The sequence below is a fragment of the Thunnus maccoyii genome, chromosome 7 (assembly GCF_910596095.1).
Source record: "Thunnus maccoyii chromosome 7, fThuMac1.1, whole genome shotgun sequence".
NCBI lineage: Eukaryota > Metazoa > Chordata > Actinopteri > Scombriformes > Scombridae > Thunnus > Thunnus maccoyii.
Window position 1 is genome coordinate 26,220,623 of NC_056539.1, and position 22,972 is coordinate 26,243,594.

A 22,972-nucleotide genomic window follows, 5' to 3' on the forward strand; every position below is an offset into this window, starting at 1 on the left:
AGTGGGTCTAGTAGCAATCACAGAACATGCCTTGTTCAAGACAGCAGTGCATGTTGGGAGAAACATGAGCTTGGAGAGTACAAAAAGAAAGTGAAGCGAGAGCAAAATTATGGTGGGAACCATAGAGAGAGCGCAACGAAATTCTAACTGAAATTGGATTGAGTTGGTTAATATGAAATGTCAGGACAGAAAATGACCTTTGAATAACAGAATCTGTACATTCTCATATAGGTTCTCAATAGAAAACATTCACATTCTGAGAGGATGTATTTCTTATAAAGCCACACGACTGTGAGTGTTGACCAAAACCAGCACGATCGTGACAAGTGTGTGTAGGGAGCACAGATCAACAGATTGTTAAGTGTAAAATTAATTCATACAGGTTCAATTTATTTCAATTAGAAATAAAAAAACAGATCTGAAATTTGTTATGAGAGCAAAGTGGCCGTAAACATGATACGAATCAGTTGAGAGCTATATTTGCTCCTTGACCCGTTCCCTCTCATACAGGACTCTTGTACATGCAGACTGATTTGTAGTTAGTCTGCAACTGAGGCATAATCCTTAAAACACACCACTGCCAAACTCAATTACAGGGGCTCTGGTCTGGCATGCAGGCGACAGTGGACCTGCTACAAATCATCAAAACCAAAACTGTAGTCGTGGCTACAATTAGTCTTTTTACAGAACAAAATGATGAAACTGGTATGATATTACATGAAATAGAACAGGCTATAGGAGCATGATTCATATACAGTATGCATGCATGTTCAAGCTGCTTCCATGCTATGTAATATTCCCAGGACGCTACGATGTCATAGCAGATGAATGCGTCTACGTCATGCTGCTGTTCGAGTCTAAACTATTCTGCTGAAGTGCAGATATCACTGGATCTGCATTTCAACAGCAATTATTCTGAGCAATTCAATTAGCTTTGTTTTCACCACTCTCTCCCATGTGTTATGAACAAGAGAAGCCACTAACTAAACACAGCTTCACAGCAAAACTGCTCATTTGAACTTATTTGAACTGTTCAAGAGAAAATGATGGGCTAAGCAGCAGTTATTATCCTTAAACTTAAACTAAATGAGATTCTCTAAACCATAATGGCGGTGATTTCTATCGTCACATTGTTAAGTTTTTTTTTTATGTCTATTCATAAGTCCAATGACAATAAAACACTGCCTAGTGAAACGTCTACCGCTGAATACAATACATGGCCCTGGCATAACCTTAAAGTGGCTATAATCGATATTTTTCATAATAACAATGTATCAAATGACTACGTGTAACGTCAGACATGTCATTCGTGGTGATGAATTATCAACCAATTCTGCAGCTCCTCTTGGCTTTATGGAGCTTCGTAGCCAGTTTCAGCTCATTATTGAGCTGTCCAGCTGCAACTTTACAGTTTTGGTTCACTCTCAGCACTCTCATAGCATCGTTTTCGGTGCAGCAGGCAGCTGTTTTCAGAGAAAAAGCTCTAAAAACCCCACTGTACACTACCTGCGCAGCACCAAATGGTGAACAGACACATTTAGCGAACATAGTGGAGCATTTAGCAGCTAAAGAGCCAGATATTACCCTCAGGAGTCAATAGAGAGCAGAAACAGAGTTTAAAGGAGATTGAAAATTGGACTTACATTCACTAGGTGGCCAGAAACACAACTCCGAATGAATGATAACTGTTCCGTAACTGCTGAATGTGTAAGTTCCCCCATATCAACATAAAAGGTTATGATATGCCTCAGCTGTGTTCACGACTTGTTCACTCTGGCCCCATGTGGCCAAAAAAACGGTTAATGCAGGTTTAAGCTTGAGTTATAGTTGTGCGTTAAGAGTTTACGATGTACTAATGTGGCCCACACGTGTAGCTGCCATAGTCACGCCAAAGCTGACGCGCAGCTCCTCAAATATGTAACTACTTGTCGGGGCTACGGCAGCCACGGAGATACCACGTGGATACTGCAACAATTTGTCAGCATGGGCTGCGTGTATTTTCTTCTGCAGGTTTCTGATGCCGGTGGAGATTGTTGATAGTGAAAATAACATTAAGCACATTTAAGGAAGGCTATTTTGTTCTTTTCACTAACACACATCTAGCAAAGTCATCTTCACTGCAAACCTTCTGCTCACCGCAATCATCTCTCTACAACAAAGAACATAAGCATGATGATTGTAGGCAGTAATTTCCTATTAAGTAATGAGTAATAATATAACCCCAGTTCTAGAAGTATCTGTGCCAACCACAAAGTATCACAAAGTAAATGGAAGAATGTAACAACAGTTAATGTGGAGAATATTCAGAGCATGATACGGTTTGATCATGTATGATACATCTGTCTAACGTTGCCGTGGTGTTATTAACGGGTGAAATCATCACCGAACTGTAAACCAAAACTTCTGCGGTAGGTATCTAAAGCAGAGCCACACAGCAGTGACACAGCTGGACATGGAAGCATTTTCCAAAACAGGTAGGCAAACACTTCTAATAACATAAACAAAAATACCACAAGGAAATGAAGTGTTAAGAAGACAAAGCTCACTTTTGGCGTGTCACGGGGTCCGACTCTGTAGGGTGAATATAAGGGGTCAAGATCTGCTCCAGGGTTTTCCCGTCGGACACTCTAAAACAAGAAGAAGAAAAAACAAAAAGATTGTGGAGGAGGAAACAAATGTAGGAGAAAACAGATGCATGTTAGCATCCAAATCAAGTCAAATCAATGTGGTAATGAATAATGTCTCTTTGCAGCTTTTATAATCCTGGATAAACACATGCAGATCTCTAAACGCTCAGTCTTGCCAAGTTACAGATTGTGCACCCACATGATATGTTTACTAAAATGTTCTCCACAGCGACAAGACCTTCACTCTGAATATTAAAAATGATAAAACAAGATAGATGCATGATATAGTTAATAAGATATCGAGCGCTTAGGCAGAATCATTGAAGAAATTGAATCTTATTGTGTAACTCACCTCCTCTGACTGAACTCGCTGTTGCTCTGAGGAAAGATGAGCTTCAAGTGCCACATGAACTGTTTTTCTCTAAATGAGACACAGAAACATAGAAACTCATCTTTAGTTTGAGCTTATCGAAAACAGTAGTGTTTGATGTTTTTTTGTTTTTCACCACAGACGGATGAGGTCACCATTGTTCCCTTCACAGTCAAACACAAATGCCCTTGTTTAAATTCAGAGCATAAAATGGATTCAGCCTTAATCTGTCCGAGACAATACGCCCGGCTGCTTCCAAGATCTTGTCCATCTGTGTGACTGTGTGTGTGTGTGTGTGTGCGTGTGTGTGTAAATGAATAAACCAGAGTCGCCATGGAGACCGTGACATATACACTCAATACTCGGACACCAGCTGGCGGATATCACATAATGATCACTTATTCTGGGGTAATGCTTTGGGCAGTAACTGTTAAATGTGGTTGGGTTTTCGGGGTTGCTGGGCGTGCTCTACAACCAAACATTTATCCCCTAAACAGCTGCTGTGTTCATGCTTCCTAATGTGTTCATTATGCGGTAATAGTCGACAATATGCAATATATCAATTTGGAGATATGATTAACAAGATGTAATTCAGACTTCTTTATGCTTTTACAATAATGGATTGATTACCAGTAACTCACAGTCTCACTGGTCATTTGAATAATGCCAGAATATACAGTAGTTTGTCAAAGTTTGTCACAGAATGTTTAAGTTTTTCTGCCTATAAGAAATAGGCAGTATAGTATAGTCTATTGGCTCAGGCATCAATAACTCGTGCTCTACCAGAGTCGTTTGCCCCACATACTGAGCTGAAATTAACTACAAGGACTTGCTGACCAAGACCACAGACTTTGCCATATATAAGACGGAGCTGATTCATCGGCCCCTCCTCCAGCAGAGTATGAGGACTGAGGTCTTGATGGATCTAAGCATGAAGATGAAACATACCCTCAGAAAGACGCAAAGCATAATTGTAAGGCGCATACAAGACCTTGTTATTAGGGCTCAGTATTCGCCAAAAGAGATTTATAGCACAACTTGGAGGTTTCTTTTGATATCTGCAATGTAAAGACTTTTGTGTCGTTCTTTTCTTAACTCGTGGTTACATGCTATGGTTTAGCGTGTTAGCATGCTTTTTTAGCGTTAATCTTCAAATACAGCTGAAAATTAGCCAATCGACAGAATATCAACTATTGCGATGATTGATTAATTGTTTCAATAATTTTTCAAGCAAAAATGCCAAACATTCTTCTTCTCCAGTTTTTCCAATCCTGTCTAATTGATATCACTTGTCATGGCATCCATCCATCCATCCAGTAGTGGTGCAGATATTTTTCCTCTGGGATAATGTGTTGGACCATCAGGCTGACAGACAAAGCATTATGAGTTTGTCTGTCAAAGTATTTGGTCTTACTTTTTTGTTTAAATGTCCAATTGTCCAAAAAAAAAGTGAAGAAAAAAGTGCATACAGTACCAGTCAACAGTTTGGACACACCTTCCCATTCACTTGAATAAAAAAAGTGTTTAAAAAAAGTTATATATATATATATATATATATATATATATATATATATATATATATATATATATATATATATATATATATATATATATATATATATATATAATGTGATGTTTGTAGTCTGTTTGTGCCTGAGGAAGATCTGATTGATGGAAACATTTTATAGCAACAGTAAATAAATAAACATTGTGGGAACAGAGAACAGTGGGTGGATTCTACTTTTTGCCACAATTCAAAAGTTTGCCAAAATGTAACACACAGGAAACCCTATTCCATATACTGTACTACCACTGGAAAAAGTGTGAAAGCTTAACAGAGTTACAGTACTTGCCAAGAGTTGTCGATAAGGTCTTGTTTTTTGTTCTTTCCTATTGACAAAGACTGGCTCAAGATCTGAACATGTATTGTTCTTATGTTTGAACCACTCCTGTGCTATTGTTGTATACAGCTATTAGCATGCAATGGACTAACATGACGAAACACTGGTTAGAGAAATAAAGAAAAACAAAGACATAAAATTCATATTCCGAGAAACTCCCTTATCACTGGCCCAAGCCACTCAGCTCTACTCCATGTGTCTCTGGACAGCAGACATGGTTCTAATGTTTGTGATGTTTTGCTGGTCCAGATGGTAGCATTATACAACAGGGGGCATTTTTTTTCCCTTGAAAACAGAAACAAGGTGGGTAGGACGAGTTCAAAAGTGAAAAAATGCACACAGTACTGCCAAAACACCCAATGAAAGGTGGTTATGAGTTTCCACTTGGTTGTAAGGAGAGGGTGAGGGGTAAAGCTGCAGGCAGTGCAGGCAGTGTTGGGAGTGTAGGCGAGGGGCTGGGTGGGGATTCCCTACGCAACTGTAGGAGGTACCTAACACCTCTAACCCCTTAGTCACAGGAATTTATATGTTTGCTTAGTTTTGGCTGAGTTTCTTCTTTGGTGCGTCAATGTGTGTCCACGTGTATACGCGTGCAGGTGTGTATGTGTTTGTACGTGCAAGAAAATGAGGGTGGAGCACCAGGTGTGATGCCATTATTCTGTCATTACAGCAAATGGAAACTATGTCTTTCGATGGAAAAGGGGCTTGCCCAAAGATGCATGCAATCATTTCAGGCAAGGCCACAGTGCATACCTGGGATAAGTGCCATCATTCATTGTCGGGAAAAAAGAGGAGAGAGAAGCATAAAAAAGTCAAAACATAAGCACCCACAGTAGAGGACGGCTGCTCTGAATACCAGAACTTGCTGAAAAGTATCAGGACGCACTGCTTAGTCCTTCAACAGCTATTACTGAAGAGCCTTGAGCAAGACATTTAAACTCTAAAGGACTCTCCTTCAGTGGCAAACAGCAAAAAGCTGGTTAAGCATGGCAGCTCCCATTTGTCATTGTGTATATGAGGAATACAAATCCTCCTGAAAACATGCTTGTTGAAAATGCGATTAAGAGCTTAAGCCACACAAAGATTATGTTGAAAGGTTTATAACCCCAACAAGATTCCATGCGATACACAATCTGCTAATTTACATGGCTTGCATTAAAGGGCATTCTTTCCTGTAAGTGGGATTATTCATCAAACAGCTTGTTGGACCAAAAGAATTAAGCCTAACTATATGAAAAAGGATTGGCATATAGCCAGTATAGAGTGGAAAAAATGTAAACATGTTTCATTATTAATACTGTACCACTGATTAACTACTCATTTACAGAACTACTTCCTTCAGATCTCTTAGTTCATAACTGAGCCACTGAAACAGTGTCAAAACTGTAACGGTGTATGTGTGCTCTATATTTGTACAAATGTGGGAAACAATATTCTCCAGAGTCCAGATTCTGTGGGTATCGGGGGCAGTTAATGATCAGGATTTTCAGCTCTGGAAGTAATACTGTGAGCTCCGGATTCAGATTCTGTTTATTTAGTCCCATTGTGAGGGGAGTTAAATTTAGTCAAAGAGCCTGAAACCCCAGTGTCCTGGGAAAAAATGTGGTTTCAAATAATTTTCAGCCACCTAAGTTGAGCAGAGAGGATGTCATCTCTCATTGCTTCCCAAGTGGTTGCAGTTTCCTCATTTAATTGGCAATGGTTATTTGTTTCCGTCACTTGGATACCTTCTATGTTTAAACAATAAAAAAAGTTAAAAATCAGGAGTCTGAATTTCCTATGAAATATGAAAACCCTTAATGTAGGCCTACAGCCTTACAGAGCAGAACTCAATATCATGACCTGAATACAGTAATCGCTGGATTTGTAAAAATGAAAGCTACAATATTTAGGTCAATCAAGTGCATCATAGTGTTAGTTCACTTTGTTCAGGGGGAAAAGGCAAAAAGTGGAACACCTGACATGACTCTTGCTGTATTGATGGAGTTAGTGCTGTGAAAATGGGCATAATAATAATAACAGTTTATCAAGACAACAGGTCAACATGGAGGAGGTTTTGAGTTGAGCATTAACTGGGGAACAGGGGAAATAAGAAATAAATGCCTGTCTCTTATATAAGCAATTAAACCTACCATTTAAAGGCCACTGAAGTAAATAAAGACCGCGGACACAATCTGAGAATTTACGGTAGTTTTTTTTATAAGCACACTGAACCCATTAGCCTTCCAGGATGCAAATTTGGCTGTCTCTCTAAACTGAAACTAAGTGAAGTAAGTCTGAGCAACTGTCTGCATCCCTGAGGGAGACTGAGAAATAAAGCAGACTCCGAGAAGAAAAGATGAATTCATTAACAAGGACACACACACACACTGTTGATTAAACGCGGAATTGGAGTTTGCTTGTGCCATCAACACTAGAGAGCAGAAAGCCTGACTGGTGGTCTGGCAGTCAGAGCAAAACTCCATCTGGCTGGATTAAGGATTGGACAGATCCAATAAAAATGGTGTAACATATGAAACTGTGTGTCCTGTGTATCTGCCCATCAGAGTTAGATGCCAGCATTTGGGTGGCAAGTGGGTGCCGGTAGAATGAGATGACAGGACTTTGGGGCCTCTCCACTGAGATACAACAAATAAAGCCAATATCCAAAGTCACGGTTGGATCCCCAACGTCAAGAGGATGGGACGGCAGAGAGGCTGATGGACGAAAGGGAGAGAAGACAAAGATTATAGGCAGCTGCATCTTAAGATCCTTCTTTAAGTTCTGGCATGAGCCTCAGTTGCTGGACAGATGTTAACACATGGGCCTGCTATCCCTGGAAAACCCAGAACACAAAGATGTATCACTTGTAGGGTCTAGGTATGTGTGTGAATGTACAGACTAACCATGCTAAATGCTCAATGAGGCTGTGATGATCCTTGCTGTTATGTTGAAAGAATGAAAAATGTAGAGACAGCTTTGCTATTCTAAGAATTTTACCACTTAAGGGACAAAAAAAATGTATATTTGGGCCTAATGTGCCTGGTCATCAGCTTTAGGTATTCTGTCATAAACTGATATGGACCAGTGTTGCGCTAAATGAAATGTCAGAAGATAATCGAGTCATTAAAATTCATCGTCTGGGGACCATGACGGTGTGTACCAAATTTCACGGCAATCCATCCAAAAGTTGTCAAAGTATTTTGCTCGAAACCAAAGTGGTGGACCAACAGGCCAATTTACAGATGGAGCCAAAGTAGCGGTGTGGCTTAAAAATGAGAAATGTCTCATGGCCAAAAGTCATTATCGCATTGGAGTTCTTCTGTTCTGTTCTTCTTTGTACAAAACTATGCAATTAATTTTGAACACATGGAAACTAAATTATTAGTCAATCAAACATGACACATGACAGGTTTATATTCTCGCTAGCTCTTGCAGCACACTCAGGTTTCTGGTGAATTTACAGTTTGGAATTTTACTCAGAACCAGAGAGAAGCATGTAGCCCTCTGTTGTGTGGCCAATTGTGATGACAGAGTTTGCAACAGTGATGAAACTGCTGCTTGCCATTCTGATGTGGAGCTTGTCGCGGATGGCAGCTGGCACAGACTCTGCTCTGCATCAGCGGCGGTTAATCAAGCCAATGACAGCCAGAGGGTTGTCTGTTGGAGTCTAAAACCATTTGACTAAAGTTGAAGCTGATTGTTTTATGTGAACTTAATTTGAAATTGAAAAGTAGCAGTCGTAGTGCATGTTTGCGTGGAGGGTGATGAATAGTCGAAATCTGATGAAATCTGGGGAGAAAATATGGTTCTGTCTGCTTTCATACATTTTTTTTCATCGCATGTAATTTCTCTATTTTCTCAACCAGAAAATCACATTTGAGAAGCTGGATATTTTTTTCTTAAAAATTGACTCAAAACAATTTATCAATTTTCAAAATAGTTGGCGATTAATGTCAAAGTCGGCAACTAATCGACTAATCATTGCAGCTCTACAGTTAATTATCATTACTGTATATAGGATAGGCTTCAGTATGCTTCTCTGCAGGCAAAAGTATCAGTACCTTTTCCAAATTGTAGTCCTGCTGTGTACAAGTAATCAGTAGGTGGCAGAAACATGCCATTTAGTACCATGCAACCAGTAAAAAAAGAATGAGAACATGTATCCGTTTCATTTCACACAACAATATTGAGAAAAACTTTTATGGATTAAAGAATTGCAGGAAGAACAAGCGGATGATGACAAGGAGTGAGGCGATGATCTTGGTTCTTTTGTAGCTCTATGTAAAGCTGGAGAAATGGAAGAGGAAATGGTCTGTTCATATGCTGAACAGAAAACAAAGAAGGAAAGTTTAGCATGCGAGTGTAACAAATGTGTACGGTGGATGATACGGTGCATTTTGAATATTTCAGGATGACTGGAAGGAGGTTTGACAACCTAAAATGGCACCTTACATAAGGCACGTCAACACAGATATTGCTCCAACAGACCTATGCACCCAGTTCACTAGGTCCAGGAATCTAATTGTGGGTGATTATGACTTTACTTCATTTGCAAAACAATAATTTTTGTCTAATAAAATACTTCACAATCATTGAACACCTGTCAATATCTGGAAATTCTGTCACAGAGAGTAGAGTTAACTGAGGCTGATACCCAATATATGAGAAACTGACACATATGGCAACTGGAAATGCTGCCTCGTGGTCGTATGCCTCCGCCAACAAGTCAAGTTGCAGTTTCCAACCGTGTCTGTCCAGACTCATAATATTTGTAGTGAAGACTTTGAAGAAATTTAATAAAATCATCACAGTTTCAAGGTGGGCACCCAAGATTAGTGTCACCAATTCAGTATCCAACCAAATGTGAAATGGTCACAATCTGCCCTTCTATTACTGAGTTATGGGGTTGAGTACTGGCCAGAAAAGTGTTTTTGCAGAATATTATGACATCACAGTGAAGTTGACCTTTGACCTTTTGGATTTAAAATGGCACCACTTCATCATTTTATCCTATTAGACATTTGTGTGAAACTTAAATCATAATTATCATATGAATTCTTGAGTTATGGCCAAAAATGTGTTTTGTATGGTCACAGTGACCTTTGACCTTTGACCACCAAATTCTAATGAGTTCATCCTTGAGCCCAATTGGACGTTTGGGCCAAATTTGAAGAAATTTCCTCGAGGCTTTCCTGAGATATTGCGTTCACGAGAATGGGACAGACAGACAACCCAAAAACATAATGCCTCTGGCTACGGCTGTCACCCGCTCAGAGGCATAAAAGTATGTACCAGCTCATATTACTAATTATTTCAAGTTATTACAGAAATATGTTCAGTAATTATCTACAGTAACTGCTTCTGCAATATGTTGTCCAGTCCACTCAATCTGTCTATGAGGAAAATGCCCTGCCATGCCAGGTTGAGGCTGTAGAAAACATAATTCCACCCTAACACAACTACTCCCAATGTTCTGCCAAATGCCAGCTATTATATACTTACCCTCCAAAGGCTGGACTGAGAGGCAGCCTGTAATTTTTCATCAATCTCTTTACTGTTCGTGCCTTGTTTTTGAAATTAGTCATCAGCCAAGAGGTGGAAAGAAAATAGTTGCAAACCATTATTTTGCGTACAAACATTTAATCAAAGAGACACATGCTCACAAACTCACACTCACTCACGCACACACACACTTGCCAGGCATGAAAGCCCTCTAGTCAGCTGTCTGCCAGTAATGATCCTTCTCTGGCAGTACGAGTGCGTAGCATGAATATGTCGCTAACCAGCTGCAGTCACACTGCTCACACATCTGCTTTTTATATTATGTACTTGGTACATTCTGAAGCACATTCTCTCTCTAGCCCTCACAATTTATTGTACACCTTTCATCCCATCCCTTGTGTCCGCTTGCTGCTCTGTGAATGGGACACTGTTGTGGTTAGTTGAAAAATCTTCGCAATGAGACATACTGAAACTTACCAGACTAAACAAAGCAATGAGGCTGTGCAGCTGGCTCGGGATTTCTGGACGGAGACTGCAGCTGCAGTGTGGCTTTTGCTGGAGCTGTTGTGGGGATTTAGCACATTTCCCCAGGTGTATTTCACGTATGAAATGACTAAAACTTAAAAAGGTATACTGGTCTCATCCTACAAAAAACCTTGTAACCGTCACCGTTTCACAGGTGTTGAGTTGGAAATGTATTGGGTCGGAGGGTGGGCAGAGTCTGCTACTACAACCTGACATAATGTTGCCTCATCCTGAGATGTGACGTGCACATTTAACTCACTGCCTGCAAAACATCAGAGACAGACATGACAGAGTGGTAGACTTTAAGGATGGAAAAGAGGGTGGTGAGAGGGAAAGTAACAACATAAAGCCAGCTGGAGAGACTGACAAAGGATTCTTTTAGTGGCAATCCTGATTGGCACCTAATGTTGTCCCTGGGCATTTCAGACTTGTAAAACTTTAATATGCAGTTCAATAACCATTTTCCCCTCTTCTCCCCCCCTCTATTCTTCCACTGAGGGATTAGAGTGGCAGGGCTCAGCCTCAAAAGAAATGGGAAAATGAGTGACAGAAGGTTGTCCAAGAAGGAAAAGAGGTGCCAGACATGACAAGACCACCAGTAGAATTGAATAAATTGGAAAATTGCTCACAACTTCAGGGACTAAAAGAAGTAATAGACTGCAGTCTCTAAATCACAACAAGTATGCATGTTGACGACACTTAAATAACTTCTCCCAAAACCACTAGGGACAGGTTAGATAACAACACATGCCTTTAAAATGATGCGTGTTAATCGTAATCTAAACAATACACGAATCATAAAAATGCTTTGTCTCTCCTTTTTTTTTTTTTTCCTCAGTTAAGCTAACGTCCCACATGACGATGCTTAGTGAAAGATGTTTCACATTTCCTGATCGTCATAACTAACCTGAGCCAATAACTCCATGCCTACCCCTCAGCTTCATGAGATAGCACATTAGAAAATGACTTACATGTAGGAAAATATCGAGCATTTCAATAACGATGAAACTGGCTCTCAACGTATTGCAGATGAGGTTGACAGCTTAGGAACAGTGGGACAGTGATCTCACAACAGGGTGGTGATTTAAAGCCCCCTGAGGCAAAATTGTGATTTGTGATATTGGAGTATACAAATAAAACTGACCAACCATTTCTGAAAATTTATATGGATCCTCTGCGACTAATCTAGTTGTGCATTTGGTACAGAGCGAGATATTACTTGACTCTACTTATCTATTTGTCAACCCAAGGCTGAAAAGGATAGACCTGTACACTTACCTAATGACATGTTTAATATGCACTAATTTAAATAAAAGTCTATTGATGAATGGGCTGGAAGATGTAATACATTGTTGATATAAATGTGAAGAATTTAGCCTCGTTACATATACAGTAAAGGGTTTCACTATGGTTTTTAATTGACCTAGTCCTGCAGTAGTTCGAACAATACAAAATAAACATATAAAGAAGTAATTACAGAATGTGAATACATTTAATAGCTATTGCTGGGAAAAATGAATACAATAAATAGCATAACATTTGGGGTTTCACTTCATGAAGGATTATAAATTTAACTGGGTTACTATCATGATGGAAGACAAATGCCCAATGATAGTTTGCCTGGAGCAACATAACGAATGTTTATTGTATTTACATGTGTGCATTTGTGTATGGATTTGTCTTGCGTGCTGGTGGAAGCACAGATGCTGCACATCCAGCACTAAACACATCTGACAAGGGCCGACAGGATGGCTACAACTGTCCAGTGTGGAGGAGTGTACCCTGCTATACATCACTGCTTACACCAGAACTGTTATGAAGTGTAGCATCACTGCACTATCTGTCATATGTAGCTGGCCACATCTCCCTTGACAATTTTTCTAACTTTTCAACTCATTCAGTCTGTGAGAGAATGCTAATATCCCCAATTCCTCAGCTACTCCTGATAACTTATCTCTCACATATTTAACAGACACAGGTAAGATGCCCCATGTTTCATCACCATGCAGAGTCAGGAGATAACTTGAGAGGAGCCAGCACTAGATACAACTACTGTTAGGGCTTAACAAGAGTGCCATCCTGTGGCAAAGTTAAACATCACTAATCAGAAGCTCATTTGGCTACAGACTTAAGCAGGACTTCACCAGACGACCGTGAAGTGTTGTCTTTGACTGTGACGGAGCGTATCATAAACAGTCTCACAATGTTTGGGTAAAATCCGTAGTGGTGCTGCTCTGATGGAAATCCAAACACTCGTGCTGTTGTATTACTTGTGTTTGTGCTCTGTATTTTTCTATGATACTGTAGCATCTGTGTAAGATTATTATCTTGTTAGGAAATAAAAAAATCCACAATTGTTCAAATATTTCATCACAGTCAGCATTATCTCGAGATGCCAATGGCAAAATAAAAAGAATGTTTTGTGGGGTTTTTTTCATGTGCATAAAGGCTTGGGCTATTGTCTAGACTTTTTGATCATCCTTTCATCATTATGTTTGATCTCCAATACCTGAAAATTAAATAGAAGTCTATTGATGAACAGCTGGAAGATGAAGAGTAGTTTAGACTCGTTACAAATACAGCAGTAATGGTTTAACTATATTTTTTATTTACCCAATCCTGCAGTAGGTTATGGTTTAGAGTCTGCATGTGAAGGCAATTTCAATCCAGTGAGGAAACGATGGACTCCGCCACTAACAATAAATAATAATTAGAATGATTAGAATGATCATTAGAATTAGTTACGGAACGTACTCAGTTTTATACAGTTCATTATTATATTCCATTGCCTAATAAATAAATAAATCATAGGGATGCACCGATCCAACTCTTTCAGTCCCGATACTGATACCAATACCTGGGCTTTGGGCCGATACCGAGTATCAATCCCATACCAGTGTGTTATTAATAAGCTGTATGCCTCACTGTGTGGAAGAGACTGGGATCATTTCTTTTATGTGTAAGGCAACATCAGACTTGACTTGAACATTCCTAACTTTGTAAAACAAAATGTGACAAATAAACACATGGATGTAAATTTATGGAATAGTTATTTATTAAAAATAAATCGGCCCATTGTCACTGATACCTGATCCAGCTATTTGAGTCACTATTGGACCAATATCAGTGTCTGTATTGTTGCATGTCTAATAAATCATCAGCAATTTCCTCTTCAATCGCTGATATGATTATAAATCGGTGAAAGTCTAACATTATGAATGTTGATTTAAGTGTGCCAATGTGGAAAAGAGACTCACTGTCTCACAGCCTACGTTACGAAAACAGTCTGAGTCACTAAATAGCTGCAAGTCTGCGATGTTAACTAAATTGAGATTACTCAGCAAAGGATGACACAAATACTATAACACAGTGCCAGCCCTGTGTTTCAAATTATTCTGTGCACAGTCTAAATTTGTTGTCTGTATCAGAGAGATTGTATTCTTACTTTGTAAGGAAGAAGGTGGAGTTTTCTCTGCTCTTGGTGAACGTGATGGGGAGGAACCTCAACGTGATGTTCATTTTCCTGGCATTGGCTGCCAGCTTCTTTGCCTGAACAACAGAAAAGTAAAGATATTATATAGTATGTACAATATTAACTAGAGATGTGTCCCTTTTACATATTACATGCTAATCTGAAGTAGGTTTAGAGTATGTTATGTGTTCACACTAGAACTAAAGTAGGTATACTCAAAACCGTCAGTATGCATAAAAAAAAACACTTAAGTGCTGTTGATGGACACTACGCAAGGCACAAAGAGAAAGAAACAGTTCATAGCAACAAAAAATTTAAATAGATTGCAGGTGCTGGGAAACAAAAAAAAATAAGTATTAACTCTTTGGAAAAAACATTTTTCTTTTCTTTGTCAAGTTTTATTTGTTATTCAAAAGTCATAGTTTGGTCGACATCCAATAGCACACGTTACATAATTTCCTGTTAAAGTATGCTGATTTTTTGTATGCAAAGTGCAAAACAAGTATACTGTCATAATTACTATATAGTACATCCTGTAGATTAATTTGTAGTATGGAATTAGGACACAGAGACAGTATATTCTGTGTACAGTGTTATCACAGAGGTATACTAAAGGTATGGTCAAGAATTTATATAGAGGCCAAAAGAGCACATCAAGATTCATACAACCAAACTGAACAACGCAACAGTTAAAGACCTTTAATAAAGATTTCACAGCAGACTGCTCCAGACAAAATAACTGTTCGGTGAAACAGGATGTAACAGAAAGCTCCTATTCTTGAGCCTGAACAGATTTGTTGGGACCACAGACCGGCTGACATTTCAGTTCAGTGGAAAAGTCAGTGAGGGTGGGGGGGGGGGCATCTTCTGCAAGAATAAATAGGTCTAAATACCAAACATCTGTTCTGCATCAATAAATCTGACTGTGCAAGTTTCATTAACAATTAAACCAAAGATGACCTGAACTTCTCTTTACTTCCCTCATCTAAATTTGAAAGGACAGGCCTTTCCTTTCTGGCGCTCATGCAGCTCTTTCATGACTTCATATTGGCGGGTAGTGAGAGACATTAAAAGAGATTTATTAAAAGGTAGGGCTACACAAGGCTAATAACAGATCACAGTACTTGCAATGTTCTGGAGGAGACCCAAATCCCAAAGCTCATCATGTGCCAAGCCTTTATCTCTCGCTGAGAATAAGCCTCATTATTTTGATTGATTTGTGACCGCTGAAGCAGTCACATCCTCTAAAAATCCCATAAAAGAGCGTGTATTAATCCAAGCGATCAAATATTACTTGTCTTGTGTTGTGGTAACAGTACAGGTGAAAGCTGGCAGGGACACTGGATGTTACATAAATTAATGTCTTCTGTGGTTTGGAGCAACTGCAGAAAGCATTGCATAACTGCAGCCACAAACGACCAGTGAAGCAATAAAAGCACAAAGAGAAAAACAATTAGGTGTTGTTGGTTCCTACTATTGTAAAGTTTTTATTAGAATTACTGTGCATAATTATTGTTTACTTCTTTTGAATTCAAGGAGGTACAAACTCTCTCATATATATATATATATATATATATATATATATATATATATATATATATACACACATATACATGTACATAATGCAAGTAGCAATGTTGTACTCGGCCAAAAGTAATTTCCCAAAAGCATCTAAGGGTTTAAAAAAAATTATAAAAGCTATTTTAATTTATTTTAATTATCTTATCATTTCTTCTTCTATTCAAGTAATTTCTGAAAAGTGATCCTGATAAAGACATTAACTGCCTGTAATTAACTGTGTCAATAAAGATATTGGCTTAACATACCGGTCTTTAGATAACACGGTCAGAATTTGGGGTCAGTCTGTTCTTGCTTTGGATGAAAATGATTTCGTTTGTGATACATTTCAACAGTGCTTTCAGTACCCAGAAGCTTTAAATTTTACCTTGTATAAACTTTCAATTTGACCATAATTTTATGCTAAGATCATTTTTCAACACTCAGGAGAACAGTCTTTGCTGAACTGGCTGAACAGCTACGAACCACTGCCCTTTTCACAGCTAACACATGAGCAGTAGTGACAACACTGCAGAGAGCAGCATCTGGTTTTAGTCATTAAATAACAAAACAATTCTTCTATGTATCAAGAACATACATGTGTTATTATTTGAACAAAATGAGACAATAACTTTAGAATGCCCTTCCCTAATGGTGTGTGAAATTTAATAGTACATCCAGATATATTGGATGTATCTAGATCATAAAAACAAGCTTTTTTCCTTGTTTTTCTTGAATAAGATTTACCAGTTAAGCAAGGGTCTCTAGCCAGGCTAGTGGCTCTGGGAGGCTGAACTAAGGCACAGTGGTGCTCTACTGCCAATGCTAACATGCTGACGTTAAGCAAGTATAATGTTTACCATGTTCACCATCTCAGTTTAGCATGCAAGCATGCTAACATTTGCTAATTAGCACTAAAACAGAAAGTACAACTGATGGGAATGTAATTTATTTTGCTGGCATTTGGTAATAAACAAAGTACTGAACACATTAACATTCTAACCTGATGACGGCACCAAATGAAAAGTTAAGGGATCACTAAAGTTATTACAATTCATCCTGAGGTGGCCAATTTAGTTTTTTTTCTACTATACTGCTAGCTTAATTCATGGTCACATAAATTTAAGAGTTAAAGTGGTTCCAGCATAATCTACTCCTGATGCAGAGTACCCAACATTAGTCATAGAAGATGATTTCATCAATGAATCAAGGGCTTACTTTTAAAGTAGAACGGGGTGTCCGGATGAGATTGTCCCTGTTTGCACCATCAGCAAACCTCCCTGTATCCTCCAGAAACCTGTAGTCTACAGGTAGAGAACAAACAGTAAACACACACCTGCTGTCACATTATACCAAAAGTGTTTTTATCATAAATACTGCTGAACTATTCTTGATGTAGATGTTGTCTGATGTAACCCGATGATTTTGACTGTGTCTATGAAGGAGATGCTCACCACTGAGAAGTGTCATTTCATCAAACAGTGAGAGGGTCACAAAGGCAGTTTTATTTCTAACTCCACTGCATCCCGATTCGCCTTTGTGTTTCTTCACGCACAGCAAGCTGGAGGACACAGAAAAAGAGATTTTTAAAGTAAGGCTTCGATTTTTTTCACAATTGTTATATAAGATCTATTATCTAAGGACAGTTGGTCTGCTGAACTCAGACGTACAACAGTGCAAAAACCCCTGAATAATTTAAACAAATAACTAGCACCGCAGGTGGACAAACACTACTAGATTTCCCTCGTTATATAAAGTGGTTATCATCATTCCAGAATGATTTTCAATATCCGTGTTCGAGGAGTAAGATCCAAAGAAAACCCAACCAATTTTTTCCTGATTCATGATTATGCGGACTATCGCCATAGGCACCTCGCCAAGACAATAAAGACAGAATCATAAGAAGCTGAGAACATTTGTGCTCCACTTCTTTCCCACTACCAGCTGAAACTCTTCTACCTTCTCAAGCTAAACGCACTTTCAATAAAGTTTGAACAGCAGTGGGCCTTTAAAGCTTTCACTGGCATTTTTATTTAAACAAGACTGAGAGTCTGCAGCCACGCTAGCAGCTCTTTGAGGCTGTGCTTAGGCATAATGGTGCTAACATCAATATGCTCACAATGACAATGCTAGCACGTTGATGTTCAGCAGATATAATGTTTACCATGCTCATAATCTTAGTTTAGCATACTAGCATGATTTGCTAATTAGCACTAAATATACAAAGTTGAATACTGAGGCTGATGGAAATGTCATCAGTCATTTGACCCGAGGATGGCGCTAGATTAAAGTCGAGATCATTTACCAAGTTTCACAGGAATCCATTAAATTTGTGATAATTCTATAAAACCCAAAAATGTCAACCTAATGGGGGCCGTAGAGAAAACATCTGAGGATCAAGTCGATAGGATTCATCCTGAGGGAAACATGAATATATGGACCAAATTTCATGGCAATCATCCAATGGCTGAAGTCTTTTCAGTCTGGACAAAAGTGGTTAAATCGACCGCCAAAGTTGCCGATTAATACTCTGTTGATTAACTAAGATTAACTAGCTCAAAACAACACACTTTTAAGTACATTTTGCTGATAAAACCGATGTAGTTTTAATTAAATAAGATTTTGAAATCCAGGACTGTTACTTGGGAAGGAGTATTTTCACATGGTAGTATTATTAGCTACTTTTACCTAAGTAAAAAAAACCTTTGACTGAAATGTATTCGAGCACTAGCATATTACCAAAACTCTTACTATCATTCAAAATGTCTGTAATTCGCTTTATGAAGGATCTTACTGAATAAAATAAAGTCCAGCATGGAAAGACACATTTTCAGACACTTACCTAGAGAAAGGTATTTGGCCAGAGTCAGATGAAGACTGTATCCATCGAAACTATGCAAAAGGAATGCTGAATAATGCCCAAAACAACAGGCAACCATGAGAGACGTTCTCTATTGCCCACTGATAAATCTTAACGACAAAGTCAAATATGACCATCAACATGCCATTAATTCCTTAAAGGTTGAGTTGTAAATGTTTTCATATCCACAGAATTCGAGGAATAGGCCACGGACTGTTGCCATTAACTGTGGCATGATGTTCCCGGCCATGAATCAAAATAAATAGTCAGTAAAAACAAATACATGGCCACAAGTCAATCGTAAATATTATGTTACCGCATGCAAAGGCAGAAGATATTTTTTTTATAACCAACCTTACATAATTCTTTAGTGATTATTGTTTTTTTATCAGAAAAAGGCAGAACTATTTCTTTGATTTTTATTAGCAGTATCAGACACAGATGGAATACAGCTTTTATGTAGTATGAAATTATATGATCTCATCATAGAGATATAACAGAGGTTCAAGTGAAAGTCCATTCACAAGAAAAAAATAACTTTTATTCATGTGATAAACAAGTATTTTTTTTATTTGTTATTTTGTTGGCATGATAGAGGGTTTTGGCCGTTTTGGTTTATTTTTTTTGGAAAATCTGTATGCAATTGTGCTCCAAACTACCACAAAACCCAAGGTCATGGAAAAAGAGAACAAATGCAAATTGTTTTGGTGGAAATGACATTAAATGTATCTGTGACTCACTTACAAAAATGCCAAAACCTGTAGACAAGTCAGGACTAACACAGTCCAGGAGTGCTCGATACGACGGAAGACTATCAGATCTACCATGAACTTTAAATCTGTTCGGAGCCCGTTCTCTCTCCCTGCTTTACTTTCGCTCTCCTCTACAGAAATATCTTATTTGAGTAACTGCACAAGCCACATCGTTTGGCAATACCAATCCCATTGTCCCCTCAGCTCACAGGTTACATAACTCGAGGGCCTTGAAAGCATATTTTCTTAATCAGCTTCTTACTATGAGCAACAAGGTCCTGCATGAATACAACATTTCGTGCCAAAGTAAGAACATCTACGGGTTGAAGTGAGCAGGTCTTGGTTGGAAAGTTGGAAAAAAAAAGTAATGTGACGTATTTGAATCAAAATGCGATGATAGCTGTGGGGCTGTTTGCTTATGTTATGCTCATGTTGCCAGACTGTTGTCAATCAAACCTTTTGTTTTAGCGTGTTAAACTCTTACAGCATAATAACTCTGGATATTTTTTTCCAAACTTCAACTTTTTCTGTTGATAATTTAGCTGAGTTCAACCGAGTTGTCTTTTTGAAGAAGAAAAAAGTCAAAGATTTCAAATCAATGACTAAACATGATATGTAACCATAACCATCCATGTAATATATCTTTATGTTTGCCAATGATACCACTCAATAGGTGGTGGTGGTGGTGGTGGTGTGTGTGGGGGGGGGGGGGTGTTAAAGTCAGGAGATGTTAAAGCTGAAACAACAATCATGAAAATAACTGTCAGATTAATAGATAATGAAAATCATTGTTAGTTGCAGCTCTAACGGTTTTACAGCCCCTGGGGGAGATCGTTTAGTAAAGCTTTGGACCAGGTTGGGAGTTTTTGCAAAAGCTATGCAACAGTTCTGTCAACATACTCATGCTACACTGTGCTTTCTGCCAAGCCTCATGGAACTCACAGCATTTCTAATCTTTAATATAAGGATTTCAGCAGAATTATAGACAGGATATGGGCTGCTCTATTAGTGCAAAAAAGCCTCAAGTCTCTGTATTAAAGGGATCAGTTGAGTGAACTTTCCAGAAAATAGCACTAACATGCTGATGTTGACCTGTGCACCATTAAGAAAGTGACATAATAAGCAAATTAAATTTCCTTCAGGGTTTGTGACTCTTTAAAATTAAGTTGTCACAAGTTATTGCCTTTAGTGCGTAAATCAGTTGAGATCAGTTTAACCAAGTGTTTCACTTCTTAGATATTTAGAGGCCTGAAGAGGTGAAAGCATTCGATATTTTACAAGAAAAAAAAGCACAAAGAAGAGTCAGAACAACGTGGAAGATAACCATTTGTCTCTCTTATACATTTTATCATATTGTGACCTGTCAGATTTATTTAGGAACCCTTTGGGGGGCCTCTCGACTCCCATGTTGGGAACCACTGCTGCAGGACCTTTTCAGATAAAAAAATAATTGTATTACTTTGGATTTAAGGTCAATAATCTTACCTGCATGAATGTGTGAGACAGGCAGGACATCTGTACTTGGCTTCCTCTGATCCACACACACCACAGCTGTTGGAAAGATAAAATGTCAACACAGTACAAACACAGACTGTGGGCAGTCTTACAGTGATACTGAGGAAAAGCTGTACAAAATGGACATACAATTAACAAGCCACCTGAATAAAAGTTAACTTTACACATGGAAATTTCTTACTCTCACAACTCATGGAAACAACAGATAAAAGGATAGAGTTAGACATAGAGATACATAGAGTCTGAGAGTTTCGGGGTGGTGTTTCGGTTTAACGAGTGACCGTGTTAAGTGGTGACTTTCGGCTGAATGCGTCCGTGGTTGTTGTAGTGACGGCAGCACTGTGTGTGAAAACACAAACAGAACACGAAAACGTCCTCCTCAAAGCATTAAATTCTCTTAATTGAATGTTTAATACAATATACAGGCAGGTGACAAATGAAAGGAAAAACTGGAACAGGTCTGAATGCTTGACCCCTACAATGAGGGGATCTGGTACTGGAACTGGAACTTGTCCCCTTAGAGGAAAGGATCACTGCAAATCAATACAAAGTTGTTGAGTGATCACTTTTATCCTATGATGAAACATTTCTATCCTGATGGGAGTGGTCTCTTCCAGAATGACAATGCCTCCGTCCATAGGGCACGAGGGATCACTGAATGGTTTGACTAGTATGAAAATGATGTGAATCATATGCTAAAGCCTTCGCAGTCACCAGATCTCAACCCAACTGAACACCTATGGGAGATTTTGGACCGATGTGTTAGACACCAAATGAGTGAATATCTTATGGAAGAATGGTGTTCATCCCTCCAGTAGAGTTCCAGAGACTGTAGAATCAATGACAAGGTCCATTGAAGCTGTTCTGGTGGCACATGGTGGCCCAACAGCTTACTGAGACACTTTATGTTTGGTTTTTCCTTTAATTTTGCACCTGTCTGTATTCATCCGGTCTTTTTTTGTCTTACAACAAGAAGCATTCTCCTTTATTGAAGTTACTTTTTATGGGGGGAAAAATTTAGATTAGCAGAGCAGCTAGCGTTATGAGGAATTTGACACTTGTCACCAAGTCTCTTATTTGATCTTTCCTCACTCCTCGATCCTCACTTGAACCAGAAGTTGTTCTGGTCCGCCATTTTGAAGGCTGTCTCAAGTATCTTATTTCTGCTCCGAGGAGCGAGGAGGGATCTCTGAGGAGCCATGACAAGGATACACGAGAGCTGCCTTCACAGAAGTCTTTTACCAGCCGACAAGCCCCCTTATTAGATATCAGCTATTGATTGGACGCTGCAGCTGATCGGACTGATCTGATACATCACAACATCACTGCAGTCTCATAGAAAAGTGGAGACAGATTACAGATTAAACTCAAGTATATCACTTCCAGGTTTTATAACTTATTTGTTTTCTGATTCATCATCTAGTTTAAAATCTGTTAATCTGATCAACAAAAGAACCATAAACAACTTTCCTCATTTATTAGAAAGATTTTTTCTTTTCATGATCTGTTGTTTCCCCCTATTGACTTTTATTATGGATGAAATTAAAGTCAGAGTGAGTCTGTCTGTCACCAAGAAACACAATGTAAAACACATTTATATTGTACGTAATTTGTCGTCATTTCCATTCAGTCACATGTGAGGCTGAAAATTCCTGATCGTCGAGTTTGATATGAGTTACATAATTTCTATTTTCCCTGAAATATTTAGCCAAATAGATAATTTCCGGTGTTCAAAAGACACTCTAATCATATTCTGAGTCATTAAACAACAAACTAACAAACTAACAACACTAAATACAGACACAGATAATTAATAAATAATATAAACACATTCTGCCAGTATTAATGGCTCATGTGCCTCTGAGCAGGACACAGTACACAATATAAACACAAAATGCAGATTTTCATT

At 38.6% G+C, this 22,972-nt stretch overlaps 1 protein-coding gene across 1 annotated transcript in view; it reads right to left on the minus strand.

Annotated features, from left to right (window-relative positions):
* ddah1 (dimethylarginine dimethylaminohydrolase 1) overlaps window positions 1–22,972 on the minus strand; it is a 128,244-nt gene that overhangs the window by 104,458 nt on the left and 814 nt on the right. Inside the window, exons 2-7 of the mRNA XM_042417347.1 lie at window positions 21,034–21,099; window positions 17,391–17,497; window positions 17,155–17,240; window positions 14,353–14,456; window positions 2,980–3,048; window positions 2,547–2,627 (exon numbers count right to left, since the gene is read on the minus strand). Coding sequence (XP_042273281.1) covers window positions 2,547–2,627; window positions 2,980–3,048; window positions 14,353–14,456; window positions 17,155–17,240; window positions 17,391–17,497; window positions 21,034–21,099 — 513 coding nt within the window. The remainder of the gene's footprint in view (window positions 1–2,546; window positions 2,628–2,979; window positions 3,049–14,352; window positions 14,457–17,154; window positions 17,241–17,390; window positions 17,498–21,033; window positions 21,100–22,972) is intronic.